The sequence below is a fragment of the Bombina bombina genome, chromosome 3 (assembly GCF_027579735.1).
Source record: "Bombina bombina isolate aBomBom1 chromosome 3, aBomBom1.pri, whole genome shotgun sequence".
Classification (NCBI taxonomy): domain Eukaryota; kingdom Metazoa; phylum Chordata; class Amphibia; order Anura; family Bombinatoridae; genus Bombina; species Bombina bombina.
In genome coordinates, this window is record NC_069501.1 from 636,902,064 (window position 1) to 636,916,033 (window position 13,970).

General features: G+C 40.5%; 1 protein-coding gene across 1 annotated transcript in view; it reads left to right on the forward strand.

Moving 5' to 3' along the window:
* BRIP1 (BRCA1 interacting helicase 1) overlaps positions 1 to 13,970 on the forward strand; it is a 1,071,924-nt gene that overhangs the window by 648,022 nt on the left and 409,932 nt on the right. Inside the window, exon 14 of the mRNA XM_053707344.1 lies at positions 9,427 to 9,588. Coding sequence (XP_053563319.1) covers positions 9,427 to 9,588 — 162 coding nt within the window. The remainder of the gene's footprint in view (positions 1 to 9,426; positions 9,589 to 13,970) is intronic.

Consider the following 13,970-nt stretch of genomic DNA (forward strand, 5'->3'; position numbering starts at 1 on the left):
ATTCAATGCTCTTCTGGCTTGGCCTCAGCTAGCAACACTGAGGTTCATCAGATTTCAGTCGGACAACATCACGACTGTGGCTTACATCAACCATCAAGGGGGAACCAGGAGTTCCCTAGCGATGTCAGAAGTCTCCAAGATAATTCGCTGGGCAGAGACTCACTCTTGCCACTTGTCAGCGATCCATATCCCAGGTGTAGAGAACTGGGAGGCGGATTTTCTAAGTCGCCAGACTTTTCATCCGGGGGAATGGGAACTCCATCCGGAGGTGTTTGCTCAATTGGTTCTCCGTTGGGGCAAACCAGAATTGGATCTCATGGCGTCTCGCCAGAACGCCAAGCTTCCTTGTTACGGATCCAGGTCCAGGGACCCAGAAGCGGCACTGATAGATGCTCTAGCAGCGCCTTGGTTCTTCAACCTGGCTTATGTGTTTCCACCGTTTCCTCTGCTCCCTCGTCTGATTGCCAAAATCAAACGGGAAAGAGCATCGGTGATATTGATAGCGCCTGCGTGGCCACGCAGGACCTGGTATGCAGACCTAGTGGACATGTCATCCTTTCCACCATGGACTCTGCCTCTGAGACAAGACCTTCTAATACAAGGTCCTTTCAATCATCCGAATCTACTTTCTCTGAGACTGACTGCATGGAGATTGAACGCTTGATCCTATCAAAGCGTGGCTTCTCAGAGTCAGTAATTGATACCTTAATACAGGCACGAAAGCCTGTCACCAGGAAAATTTACCACAAGATATGGCGTAAATATCTTCATTGGTGTGAATCTAAGAATTACTCATGAAGTAGGGTTAGGATTCCTAGGATATTGTCCTTCCTCCAAGAGGGTTTGGACAAAGGATTATCAGCTAGTTCTTTAAAGGGACAGATTTCTGCTCTTTCTATTCTTTTACACAAGCGTCTGGCAGAAGTTCCAGACGTTCAGGCATTTTGTCAGGCTTTAGTTAGAATTAAGCCTGTGTTTAAACCTGTTGCTCCTCCATGGAGCTTAAACTTGGTTCTTAAAGTTCTTCAAGGGGTTCCGTTTGAACCCCTTCATTCTATTGATATCAAACTTCTTTCATGGAAAGTTCTTTTTCTGATGGCTATTTCCTCGGCTCGAAGAGTCTCGGAGTTATCTGCCTTACATTGTGATTCTCCTTATCTGATCTTTCATTCAGATAAAGTTGTTCTGCGTACAAAACCTGGGTTTTTACCTAAGGTGGTTTCTAACAAGAATATCAATCAAGAGATTGTTGTTCCATCATTATATCCTAATCCTTCTTCAAAGAAGGAACGTCTTTTGCATAATCTAGACGTAGTCCGTGCCTTGAAGTTTTACTTACAGGCTACTAAAGATTTTCGCCAAACATCTAACCTGTTTGTTGTTTACTCTGGACATAGGAGAGGTCAGAAGTCCTCGGCAACCTCTCTTTCTTTTTGGCTTCGGAGTATAATCCGTTTAGCCTATGAGACTGCTGGACAGCAGCCTCCTGAAAGGATTACAGCTCATTCTACTAGAGCTGTGGCTTCCACCTGGGCCTTTAAAAATGAGGCCTCTGTTGAACAGATTTGCAAGGCTGCAACTTGGTCTTCCCTTCATACTTTTTCAAAATTTTACAAATTTGATACTTTTGCTTCTTCAGAGGCTGTTTTTGGGAGAAAGGTTCTACAGGCAGTGGTTCCTTCCGTTTAAGTTCCTGCCTTGTCCCTCCCATCTTCCGTGTACTTTAGCTTTGGTATTGGTATCCCACAAGTAATGGATGATCCATGGACTGGATACACTTAACAAGAGAAAACATAATTTATGCTTTTCTGATAAATTTATTTCTCTTGTAGTGTATCCAGTCCACGGCCCGCCCTGTCCTTTTCAGGCAGGTCTAAATTTTAATTAAACTACAGTCACCACTGCACCCTATGGTTTCTCCTTTCTCGGCTTGTTTCGGTCGAATGACTGGATATGGCAGTGAGGGGAGGAGCTATATAGCAGTTCTGCTGTGGGTGATCCTCTTGCAACTTCCTGTTGGGAAGGAGAATATCCCACAAGTAATGGATGATCCGTGGACTGGATACACTACAAGAGAAATAAATTTATCAGGTAAGCATAAATTATGTTTTTTCAGATGGAAAGAGTCCACAGCTCCCCGCCTGGGTTTTTTTGTGGGGCGGCCGTAATTTTTGTTCTTCTGGCTCCTTTTCACTCTCAAATTGTTTCTACTGTTCCTTGTTACTCGGCAGAATGACTGGGGGATGAGGGAAGTGGGAGGAGTATTTAATGCTTTGGCTGGGGTGTCTTTGCCTCCTGGTGGCCAGGTTCTGAATTCCCAAAAGTAATGAATGCAGCTGTGGACTCTTTCTATCTGAAGAAAAGAAAATGATCAGGTAAACATAATCTGTTTTTACTGTATATGTACTGTACATATTCCAATGTAATTTTTATTGTAAATACATATATATATATATATAACTATATATCTCTTCCTATCGATATATAGGTCTAGATATCTATTTTGCATTTTAACATTATCTATCTATATATCTATCTATCCATATACACACACACACACATTTAATAATTAAAAGTACATTAGTTTCTATGTGAAGAACGTAGGAATGTATGCATAGCGCACATTGGGGTTTATTATTTAGGTCTAACTCGGTTGGGTTAGTGCACATAAATAATTGCTAATGTCAATGTGTTTTATTGGTATATTAAATAAAAAATATTAATAACAATATAAAAATTATTAAAAAAATATTATACCCACTGTAAAAAATTATATATATATATATATATATATATATATATATTACATCACCTGGAGGAGGCAAAGACACCCCAAACCAGAGATTTTAATATCCCTCCCTCTTCACCTTACCTCCCAGTAGTTCTTTGCATTGTCTAGGAGAAGGCAAGAATGGAGGTTCTCTTCAAGTGTTTGAACTCTCAAACTTCTACCCTCTTGGATAGTTTCCTGAAGAGAGGTTTAAAGCACACAAGACTATACTTTGCTTTTGTCAAGGGATATCTCTAGCCTTTATGCCAGGGATGTCGCTGGAAATTTCCCTCCTTTCTGGCCAAGGTCATGTACTCAAGGGCAGAGGTCCTAAACTGTGACAGTATTGGACTGCCATTCACTAACCTGCAGGTAGATAGAGTACATCGGTTACTAAGGGTTAATAGCCCTGAGAGCTGCACTCCTAATGCCCAGTGGGTGCTACATTGCTGCTTTTCATAGGAGTGGCAAACTGTGTATGTAGGTTGTGATTTTTTCTCTGGGTTGCAATTTGTTCACTATTGGAGGTTTGTGCACAGTTTACTCCTTTCAAGCTTTATAATTAGTAGTACTAAGACTTCCTGGGGACTGTCTCTATTCTGACACTAAGGTAAGGTCTAAAGGACTCAGTGTGAGTGTGGGATTTCACTAACTTTTTAGAGATAAAGTCCCTTTAAGAGCTCGGGCTCTGTTTCTTTGGTGGTCCGGTCAGGTGACAGTAGGCTCCAGTGCAAGGAAGAAGAAAAAGCGAGTTCTTCAGCAGCGGTTGACAGCGCTTTGGATGCTTGACTGTGGCGGGTAAGGAGTTAAGGATTTTCCCACCACAGAGCAGCATTTGTATGCACACTCTTCCTCCTCCTCTGCTGAACTTCACAACACAGAGTGCTGGAGGCCCTTCTACACACCACATTGTCTCTGACTTCTCAGGAGGAGGTAAAACCATATATCAGAGCACAGGGAGTTACCTTGGTATCGGGAGTTACCTTGGTATCAGTAGTCACATGTACTAGGACGTGTTTTTGAGAACAATATTACTGTTAAGTTAGCATGAGCAATCAGAAGCATTGGAAGAGGATTAGACTAAATTCCTAGCTGGGGTATACACCATATTACTTTTTCCTCTCCCTATTGAGCTAGGCATAGGCTTATGTTGCTATGGAGCTAACTTTGTCTACTAACCCATATGACAGCGCATCTGAAGGAGTTAATGCAGAGGTTATTTTGTCTCTGAACAAATGTATGCTGTGTAAAACTGCCATGGTGTATGTCTTACAGTCCCATTCTTAGAGCCCAAGCCAACCAGCTATAGTGGGATAGACACCTGTTTTTGATTTTGCCTCTGGTTTCAAAGCGCCCTTACAAGTGGATGTGTCTGAGGTGCTTGGGACAATGCAGCTGGCAAGTAAGCGTTAACGCAAGCTTAAGCATTGCTCTTCAGGCTTAAAGGAGAGTAGTCCCACTGGTCCTTTGTCAGACTATAGAATGAGGAAAAAGGAGGCTGAGTCCTGTAGTCAATAGTAAGAGTTTATTTTGGAGCAGGCTTCAACATGTCAGGTGAGCTCCTATCTTACGCGTTTCACGCATGGGCACATGCACTTCATCAGAGATGTCTTTGTCAGACTATCTCAGGACTCTGATATAGGATAATCATCTTTTAGCTCAGACGGGGAATTATCTTCTGAGGATATTTCAGAGGATACTGTTAAGGACTCTGAAGATATTACTTTTCAGTTTAAGATGGAACATCAGAGATTCCTACTTAAGGAGGTCCTGAGAATATTGGGGGTCCAGGACTCCAAACCGGCTTAGAATAAATCGGTACCAAAATTGGCTTTCATTTTCAGGCCTAAGTCTAGGCCCTGGAATTCTTCCCAGTCCCATCTTTGGTCTCTGACATCATTTCTCATGAATGGGATAACCCTGGGGTACCCTACAACCCATCTACCTTTAAGAGACTCTTTCCAGTGAATGATTCTAGCATGGAACAATGGGGCACTGTGCCCAAGGTAGATGGTGCGATCTCTACCTTATCCAGGAGAACAGCTATCCACCTGGAGGACAGTACTTCCCATGGACAGGAAACTGGAGGGTTACCTAAGAAGGTCCTTTGTACAGGGTGACTTCTCTTTCAGCCCACAGTCAGCCATTGCAGCTGTAAAGGAGCTGCAACTTTCTGTTGTGACTCGCTATCTGAATTGGTTACAGTTGAATCAACACTATAAGAGATTTTGGATCCCATCTAGACACTGAAGACAGAAAATTCCTTTATTTATGATGCTATCATACAGGTCTTGCGTCTTAATGCCAAAAATACAGCTTTGTCAGTGTTTGCCAGGAGCACCTTGTAGTTGAAGACCTGGTTTAACCTGAATTGGTTATTTAGGATTGCATCTAGACACTGAAGACAGCAAATTCCTTTATTTATGATGCTATCATAAAGGTCTTGCGTCTTAATGCCAAAAATACAGCTTCAGCAGTGTTTGCCAAGAGCACCTTGTAGCTGAAGACCTGGTTAGATGATATGGTATCGAAGTCTAGACTACTGTCTTTAGACTTTAAGGGCAAAACCTTGTTTGTCCCTGGCTTGTATTCTTTTATCTTTGCAGTGACTGGGGGCAAGGGTGCCTTCTTATCCCAGGATAAGCTATCAAAGCCAAAAAATCTTCCTCTGAGATCCCAATTTGGACTCTTTTCTGGTAGTGGGCAGACTAAGTCTTTTTCTAGTGGCATGGGATCAGTCCGTTCAAGATCCTTGGGTACTGGAAATCATCACTCAGGGGTACAGAATAGGGTTCAGATCTTGGCCTCCAAGAGGTTGGTGTATTTTGTCTCATGTCTCAACTAAGCCAGAAAAAAGACTAGCCTTCCTTCAGTGCGTATCAGACTTATTGGACATGGGAGTCGTTGTACCAGTCCCATTATCTGAACAAGGAAGATGTTTTTACTCAAACCTTTTCTTAGTTCCCAAAAGGAACTGACATTCAGCCCTATACTGGATTTAAAGACATTAAACAGGTTTCTGAAAGTTCATTCCTTCAAGATGGAGACCAAAAGGTCAATTCTTCCTTTGATATCACCAGGTCAGTTTGTGACTATGGTGGATTTAAAGTATACGTTCCTGCATATCCCTATACACCAAGACCATCATCAGTTTCTGCAGTTTGCTTTCTAGACAGGCATTACAAGTTTATTGCTCTTTCCTTTGGGCTGGCTGTTTCCAGGATTTTTACCAAGCTTCTGGGAGCTCTGCTTTTGGTGGTCAAGGAGTGGCAGTGGTTCCATACTTGGTCAATATCTTGGTTCAGGCACCATCTTTACCATTAGCAATTGCTCACACCAACAATTTACTTTGGTTCCTTCGAGTGCATGGCTGGAAGGTCAACATACTCAAGAGTTCTCTCATTCCTCGGATGAGAGTGTTTTTTGGAAACCATAATAGGCTCTTTGGCTATGAGAATTTTTCACATGTATCAGCGCATAATAAAACTGCAGAATGCTTGTCGGCAGCTTCAGTCTCTTCATTGTCATTCTGTAGCACGATGTATGGAGGTTGTGGGTCTTATGGTGGTGGCATCATGCGCCATACCTTTTGCCTGGTTTCATCTTCAGCCTCTTCAATTGTGCATGCTCAAATAGTGGAAAGGAGACCATTCCAACCGTTCTCAATTGATCCACCCTGATCCGTTACCACAGATGCAAGCCTGTCTGGATGGGGGAGGGGGGGGGCTGTGTGAGGTTCTCTCAGGACTCAAGGGGAATTGCCTCCTCAGGAAGCAAAGCTACCCATAAATATTCTAGAACTTAGAGCAATTATCAATTCCTTACATTCGTGGCCTCTATTCTTAGCGTTCCTCTTTTATCTGTTTTCAATCGGACAACATCACAATGGTGGGGACCCCACACCTCTCAGGCGAAGCAGGAGGTTTCTTGCATTCTTTCCTGGGCAGAGAGCCACCAATGCATAATTTTCGCCATTCATATACCAAGGGTGGAGAACTGGTAAGCAGATTACCTTTTTAATATTTAATATTTCAATAATGTGCATTGAAGCTAGCAATTCTTTATGTGAGCTAACCTGACCACGTTAGACCTAAAGCACACACCCTGATGCGTGTTACAGATATTTTGTATAAAATAATCTTCTTTTTCTATGAAATAAAAATTTCAATATGTATATGATAATGTTAATGTAAAAAAGATATCTATACCTATATATTTATAGGAATAGATATACAGGTGTAGGTATATATATATATATATATATATATAAAAATATGTATTTACAGTAAAATGTACATTGTTCTGTATGCGAAGAACATTGGAATGTGAAATATTAATAACTCCTGTTGGGTTAGCGCACGAGCGATAGGTGTTTTTTATTTTTCTGCGCTCTCCATTGACTTCTTTGGGGAGAAGTTAATGTGGTCGCCATATTTGACGTGCGCAAAAAGCCTCCGTCTAGTGAAGTTTATGCTCTACCGGGATTGCTGAAGAGCACTTCACAGGTAATCTGTCCCATAAGAAAACAATCCCGAAACGTTGCTTTTAAATCGACTTTTTGCATCAATAAAAAGTTTCTATTTGATTTATACTGGAGTGTGCCAACATTTCTGTATGTATTTGCAATAAATTTACTTTGGCAGTGGTTCCAGTTGGCTGACTCCCAGAAATAAGGAAGGTTGTAGCTCATTATTTATGCATAATATTTTTGACATTTTGTGTCACCCATGTGAATTAGATAGTTCCAATAGCAACAAATTACTGTTCAGCACTCAGTGAGGTTTTTATCCGTGCAAGCTGCTAGGGTCTATACCAGAACCCCACAATAATTGAAGAAAGTCCAAGCTGCAGCAGCACTGTGTAAAAAGGTTTTTATTTAAGCCAAAAAGTTACTACCACTCTTTGGCTTAAATAAAAACCTTTTTACACAGTGCTGCTGCAGCTTGGACTTTCTTCCATGTGAATTAGAGTGGTGCATCAACCTTGGTGTTGGAATTGTGTGTCAATTTTGGCACCACGTGAGCATTGCAAATCATTTTTTGTGTCAATATTAGTGCAGATTTAGATTTGCGCATATATATTTCTAACATTATGCTAACCCTCAGGAATATGATACCTGTTTAGAGAAAACTACAATTATGCTTATCAAAAACTAATAAATATTGTAATACAAAGGCACCCTTTTATGTTTTCTGTTTTTTCCTTGAGTTTTATTTATTTATTTATTTTTTTCTCAGAAATATGTCCTTATTTGGTTATCTGTGAAATGAAGCCGACAATAGGGGAAGGCATTATTGATTTGCAAATAAATTCTACATTTATTTGCATTTGTATGTTGTATTTTAGGTTAAGTTTCCAATTATGAACATATTAGCTGTCACATTGATGTTATTCATTGGGTTATTTGTCCTTGTGAGCAGTTTTCCTTCTAAGGTCAGTTTTGTGTGTGGCCCAGCAGTGAAACAATTAATAAAAGAACCATACCTTGCAGTCTGCAATGTGCAGTGACCTAATTAAGTGTTTCACTGCTGGGCTGCACACTAAACTGGCTTAAGAGGGAACACTGCTAGTGACCAAAACTTCTTGCAGACTTTACTCACTCAATTGACCCACACACTGAGCTATAAAGGGACACAATACTAATTGAATGTGATTCAGTATAACTGCAAAAAGCTAACATGAAAATATCACCTGAACATCTCTATGTAAAAAGGGAATATATTTTAACTTATTTTTCTTCTTCTCACCAAAGTAAGTGAACAGTTTTACTTGAGTAACTGTCCAGCTGCAAGCAGCCAATCAGCAGTGCTGAGGTCGTGCTTTGCTTTTCTGTGATCTCATGAGATTTCACTGAAATCTTTTGAGATTTGATAGTAAATGTCCATATATTAAATAGGAGAATAACATGACTGTGCCTGCACATGCCAGATGCATACTCCCTTGCAAATCCTGGGACTAGCATGCTGATTGGCTGCTTAAAGGGACATGAAACCCAAAAAATTTCTTTCATGATTCAGATAGAGCAAAAAAGTTGCCAATTTACTTCTATTATCAAATGTGCATCGTTCTCATGTTATTATTTTTTGAAGAGATATCTACATAACAGGAAAAAGTGCTGCCATTTTGTGCTCTTGCTATTGTATAACATGTTGCAAAACTGCTGCCATATAGTGCTGTAGACTCGTGCACGCTTCTGAACTTACCTTCCTGATTTTCAACAAAGGATAACAAGAAATGGAGGAAAATTGATATTAGAAGTAAACTATAACATTTAAAATAGTATGTTCTATCTGAATCATGACAGAAATGTTTGGGGTTTTATATCCCTTTTAAAATCTTTTTACAGTAGGGTGGGAATACTTAAGACATTTTGAGGTAAAATATCTTCCTTATTTACGTAGAGATGTTCAGGTGATATTTTCTAGTCAGCCTCTTACAGCTGTCCTGCAGCACTTTCAAGTGCTTTACCATTTGGGTCTCACGTACCTTTAAGTTATAAGTTAAGTCTGATGACAGTTTAACACACATTAACTTTCAGATTGCTGTGAAGGTTTCTGTCAGAAAACATTCAGATCTTTCATGTCTAATAGCTGTTTTCAGCACAAGTCTTACTCAGTATGTCTGCTTGATATATGCCTCATATTTCTGTCTGTTAGGTGTGGGTTGGCACAGTTGGTGCAGGACCAAAAGGCCGCAAGCTTTGTGCAACATTTCAGCATACAGAGACCTTCGATTTTCAAGATGAGGTTGGAGCCCTTTTACTATCTGTGTGCCAAACTGTGAGCCATGGAGTGCTCTGTTTCCTGCCGTCCTACAAGGTAATGCAATTAAAAAATGACACAAAAAAAGGGTTATATGTTAACTGGGCCGCACAGTTTGTGTGTTGTTACTTAATGTTTATGCATTTTCTGATTGTTTACTTGTTTCACAATGAAAAAATACACTGATTGTAGTTGCTGGGAGTTCCCAACCTTTTTACAGGGACTTACTGGAGTGTTTATCTATTGGCTTCCATGACTGTTAAGTTAATAAAAAAAAATAAAAAAAAATAATAATGAATAAATAAAAATGTATTAGTTTAAACATAATGAGAACAGAAGAGAATTAACAGGAAAAGAAGTGACAGTAGAGAGTCGCAGGGTACCTGATTTAAAAAAAAAAAGAATAATAATCTCAGGAGAGCTCTGTTGTAGTTTCCCAGGTCTTTGTTAAGAAACCCCAGAGATGTAATAGAATAAGGCAAAAAATAACTTACTTAAAGGGATAGTCAAGTCTAAATTAAACTTTCATAATTCAGATAGGGCATGTCATTTTAAACAACTTTCTAATTTACTTTTATCATCAAATTTGCTTTGTTCGCTTGGTATTCTTAGTTGAAAGTTAAACCTAGGTAGGCCATATGCTAATTTCTAAGCCCTTGAAGGCCGCCTCTTATTGGAATGCATTTGACAGTTTTTCACAGCTAGAGGGCATTTGTTCATGTGTTTCATATTAAATAACATTGTGCTCATGCACGTGAAGTTATTTAAGAGTCAGCACTAATTGCCTGAAATGCAAGTCTGTCAAATGATCTGAGATAAGGAGGCAGTCAGCAGAAGCTTAGATGCAAGGGAATTACAGAGGTAAAAAGTATATTTCTATAACCGTGTTGGTTATGCATAACTGATGAATGGAAAATTAAGGGATTATCTATCTTTATAAACAATAACATTTTAGGTGTTTACTATCCCTTTAAAGTACCTGGCATCTGATATGGTACTTACTTTACAAATATCTACAGCAGCCACTAATAGTAGATAGATGATCCCATATAATAAGTAATGACCAATACAAATTCAATGGAACATAGAGAGTCATTGCCTTAGACTCCTTCTTTGCTTTGTATTTTGTAGCAAAATGCAGTCATCAATGTAGCCACCAATCGCCAGCTAGCTCCCAAAAATGCATTGCTGCTCCTGACTTTACTTAGGTATGGCTTTCAAAAAGGAATACCAAGAGAAAGAAGTACATTTTATAACAGAAGCACACTGAAAGTACCTTTAAAATGCATGATGTATCTAATCTATGAAAGCTTATATTTAGCTTTCATGTCTCTTTAAAGTGACATAAAAGCGCAAAAAGAAAATATAATATGAGCATTTTCTCCAACATTGGTGTGTCCGGTCCACGGCGTCATCCTTACTTGTGGGAATATCTCTTCCCCAACAGGAAATGGCAAAGAGTCCCAGCAAAGCTGGCCATATAGTCCCTCCTAGGCTCCGCCCACCCCAGTCATTCTCTTTGCCGTTGCACAGGCAACATCTCCACGGAGATGGTTAAGAGTTTTTTGGTACTATAGCTGGGACTGTATAGGGGTTAAATTTGTAAACGGCTCCGGTTCCGTTATTTTAAGGGTTAAAGCTCTGAAAATTGGTGTGCAATACTCTTAATGCTTTAAGACACTGTGGTGAAATTTTGGTAATTTTTGAACAATTCCTTCATACTTTTTCACATATTCAGTAATAAAGTGTTTCTGTTTAAAATTTAAAGAGACAGTAACGGTTTTGTTTTAAAACGTTTTTTGTGCTTTATTGACAAGTTTAAGCCTGTTTAACATGTCTGTGCCTTCGGATAAGCTATGTTCTATATGTATGAAAGCCAATGTGTCTCCCCATTTAAATTTGTGTGATAATTTTGCCATAGGGTCCAAACAAAGTAAGGACAGTACTGCCACAGATAATGAAATTGCCCAAGATGATTCCTCAGATGAGGGGAGTAGACATGCTACTACATCATCTCCTACTGTGTCTACACCAGTTTTGCCCACGCAGGAGGCCCCTAGTACATCTAGCGCGCCAATGCTTATTACCATGCAACAATTGACGGCTGTAATGGATAACTCCATAGCAAATATTTTATCCAAAATGCCTACATATCAGAGAAAGCGCGATTGCTCTGTTTTAAACACTGAAGAGCAGGAGGGCGCTGATGATAATTGTTCTGTCATACCCTCACACCAATCTGAAGTGGCCATGAGGGAGGTTTTGTCAGATGGGGAAATTTCAGATTCAGGAAAAATTTCTCAACATGCTGAACCTGATGTTGTGACATTTAAATTTAAATTAGATAATCTCCGCGCACTGCTTAAGGAGGTGTTATCTACTCTGGATGTTTGTGACAACTTGGTCATTCCAGAGAAATTATGCAAGATGGGCAAGTTCCTAGAGGTTCCGGTGCACCCCGACGCTTTTCCTATACCCAAGCGGGTGGCAGACATAGTGAATAAGGAGTGGGAAAAGCCTAGCATACCTTTTGTTCCCCCCCCCCCTATATTTAAGAAATTATTTCCTATGGTCGACCCCAGAAAGGACTTATGGCAGACAGTCCCTAAGGTCGAGGGGGCAGTTTCTACTCTAAACAAGCGCACTACTATTCCTATCGAGGATAGTTGTGCTTTCAAAGATCCTATGGATAAAAAATTGGAGGGTTGGCTTAAGAAGATTTTTGTACAGCAAGGTTACCTTCTACAACCCATTTCGTGCATTGTTCCTGTCACTACAGCAGCGTGGTTCTGGTTCGAAGAACTAGAAAAGTCGCTCAGTAGAGAGACTCCATATGAGGAGGTTATGGACAGAGTTCACGCACTTAAGTTGGCTAACTCTTTTATTTTAGATGCCGCTTTGCAATTAGCTAGATTAGCGGCGAAAAATTCAGGGTTTGCAATTGTGGCGCGCAGAGCGCTTTGGCTAAAGTCTTGGTCAGCGGATGTGTCATCCAAGACAAAATTGCTTAACATCCCTTTCAAAGGTAAAACGCTATTTGGACCAGAATTGAAAGAGATTATCTCAGACATCACTGGGGGAAAGGGCCACGCCCTTCCACAAGATAGGCCTTTCAAGGCCAAGAATAAGTCTAATTTTTGTTCCTTTCGCAATTTCAGGAACGGACCGGCCTCTAATTCTGCATCCTCTAAGCAAGAGGGTAATGCCTCACAACCCAAACCAGCCTGGAAACCGATGCAAGGCTGGAACAAGGGTAAGCAGGCCAAGAAGCCTGCTGCTGCTAACAAAACAGCATGAAGGAGTAGCCCCCGATCCGGGACCGGATCTAGTAGGGGGCAGACTCTCTCTCTTTGCTCAGGCTTGGGCAAGAGATGTTCAGGATCCCTGGGCACTAGAAATAGTTTCTCAGGGTTATCTTCTGGAATTCAGGGAACTACCCCCAAGGGGAAGGTTCCACATGTCTCACTTATCCTTAAACCAAATAAAGAGACAGGCGTTCTTACATTGTGTAGAAGACCTGTTAAAGATGGGAGTGATACACCCAGTTCCAATAAAGGAACAAGGAATGGGATTTTATTCAAATCTGTTCGTAGTTCCCAAAAAAGAGGGAACTTTCAGACCGATTTTGGATTTGAAGATCCTAAACAAATTTCTCAGGGTACCATCGTTCAAAATGGAAACCATTCGAACGATTCTACCCACTATCCAGGAAGGTCAATTTATGACTACCGTGGATCTAAAGGATGCGTACCTACATATTCCTATCCACAAAGAACATCATCAGTTCCTAAGGTTCGCCTTTCTGGACAAACATTACCAGTTTGTGGCCCTCCCATTCGGGTTAGCCACTGCTCCAAGGATTTTCACAAAGGTACTAGGGTCCCTTCTAGCGGTTCTAAGACCGAGGGGCATTGCAGTAGTACCATACTTGGACGACATTCTAATACAAGCGTCGTCCCTGTCAACAGCAAAGGCTCATACAGACATCATTCTGGCCTTTCTCAGATCACACGGATGGAAGGTGAACATAGAAAAAAGTTCTCTGTCTCCGTCAACAAGAGTTCCCTTCTTGGGAACAATAATAGATTCCTTAGAACAGTGTTTTTCAACCAGTGTGCCGTGGCACACTAGTGTGCCATGAGAGATCCTCAGGTGTGCCATGGCAGACTGACAACAGTGTGATATATTTTTTAAACTTTGCTTGTTTTTTACTCCCAGTGCAGGGGTAGTTTGTAGGAGGCATGACATAACAGCACAATACATACAGTATGTGTGTGTTTGTGTGTATGTGTATATATATATATGTTGTATTAGGCTACAATGTGTGATTTTTTTAAAATTTTGGGATGGTGGTGTGCCACAGGATTTTTTAATGTAAAAAAGTGTGCCACGGCAAAAAAAAGGTTAAAAATCACTGCCTTAGAAGTAAGGATTTTTCT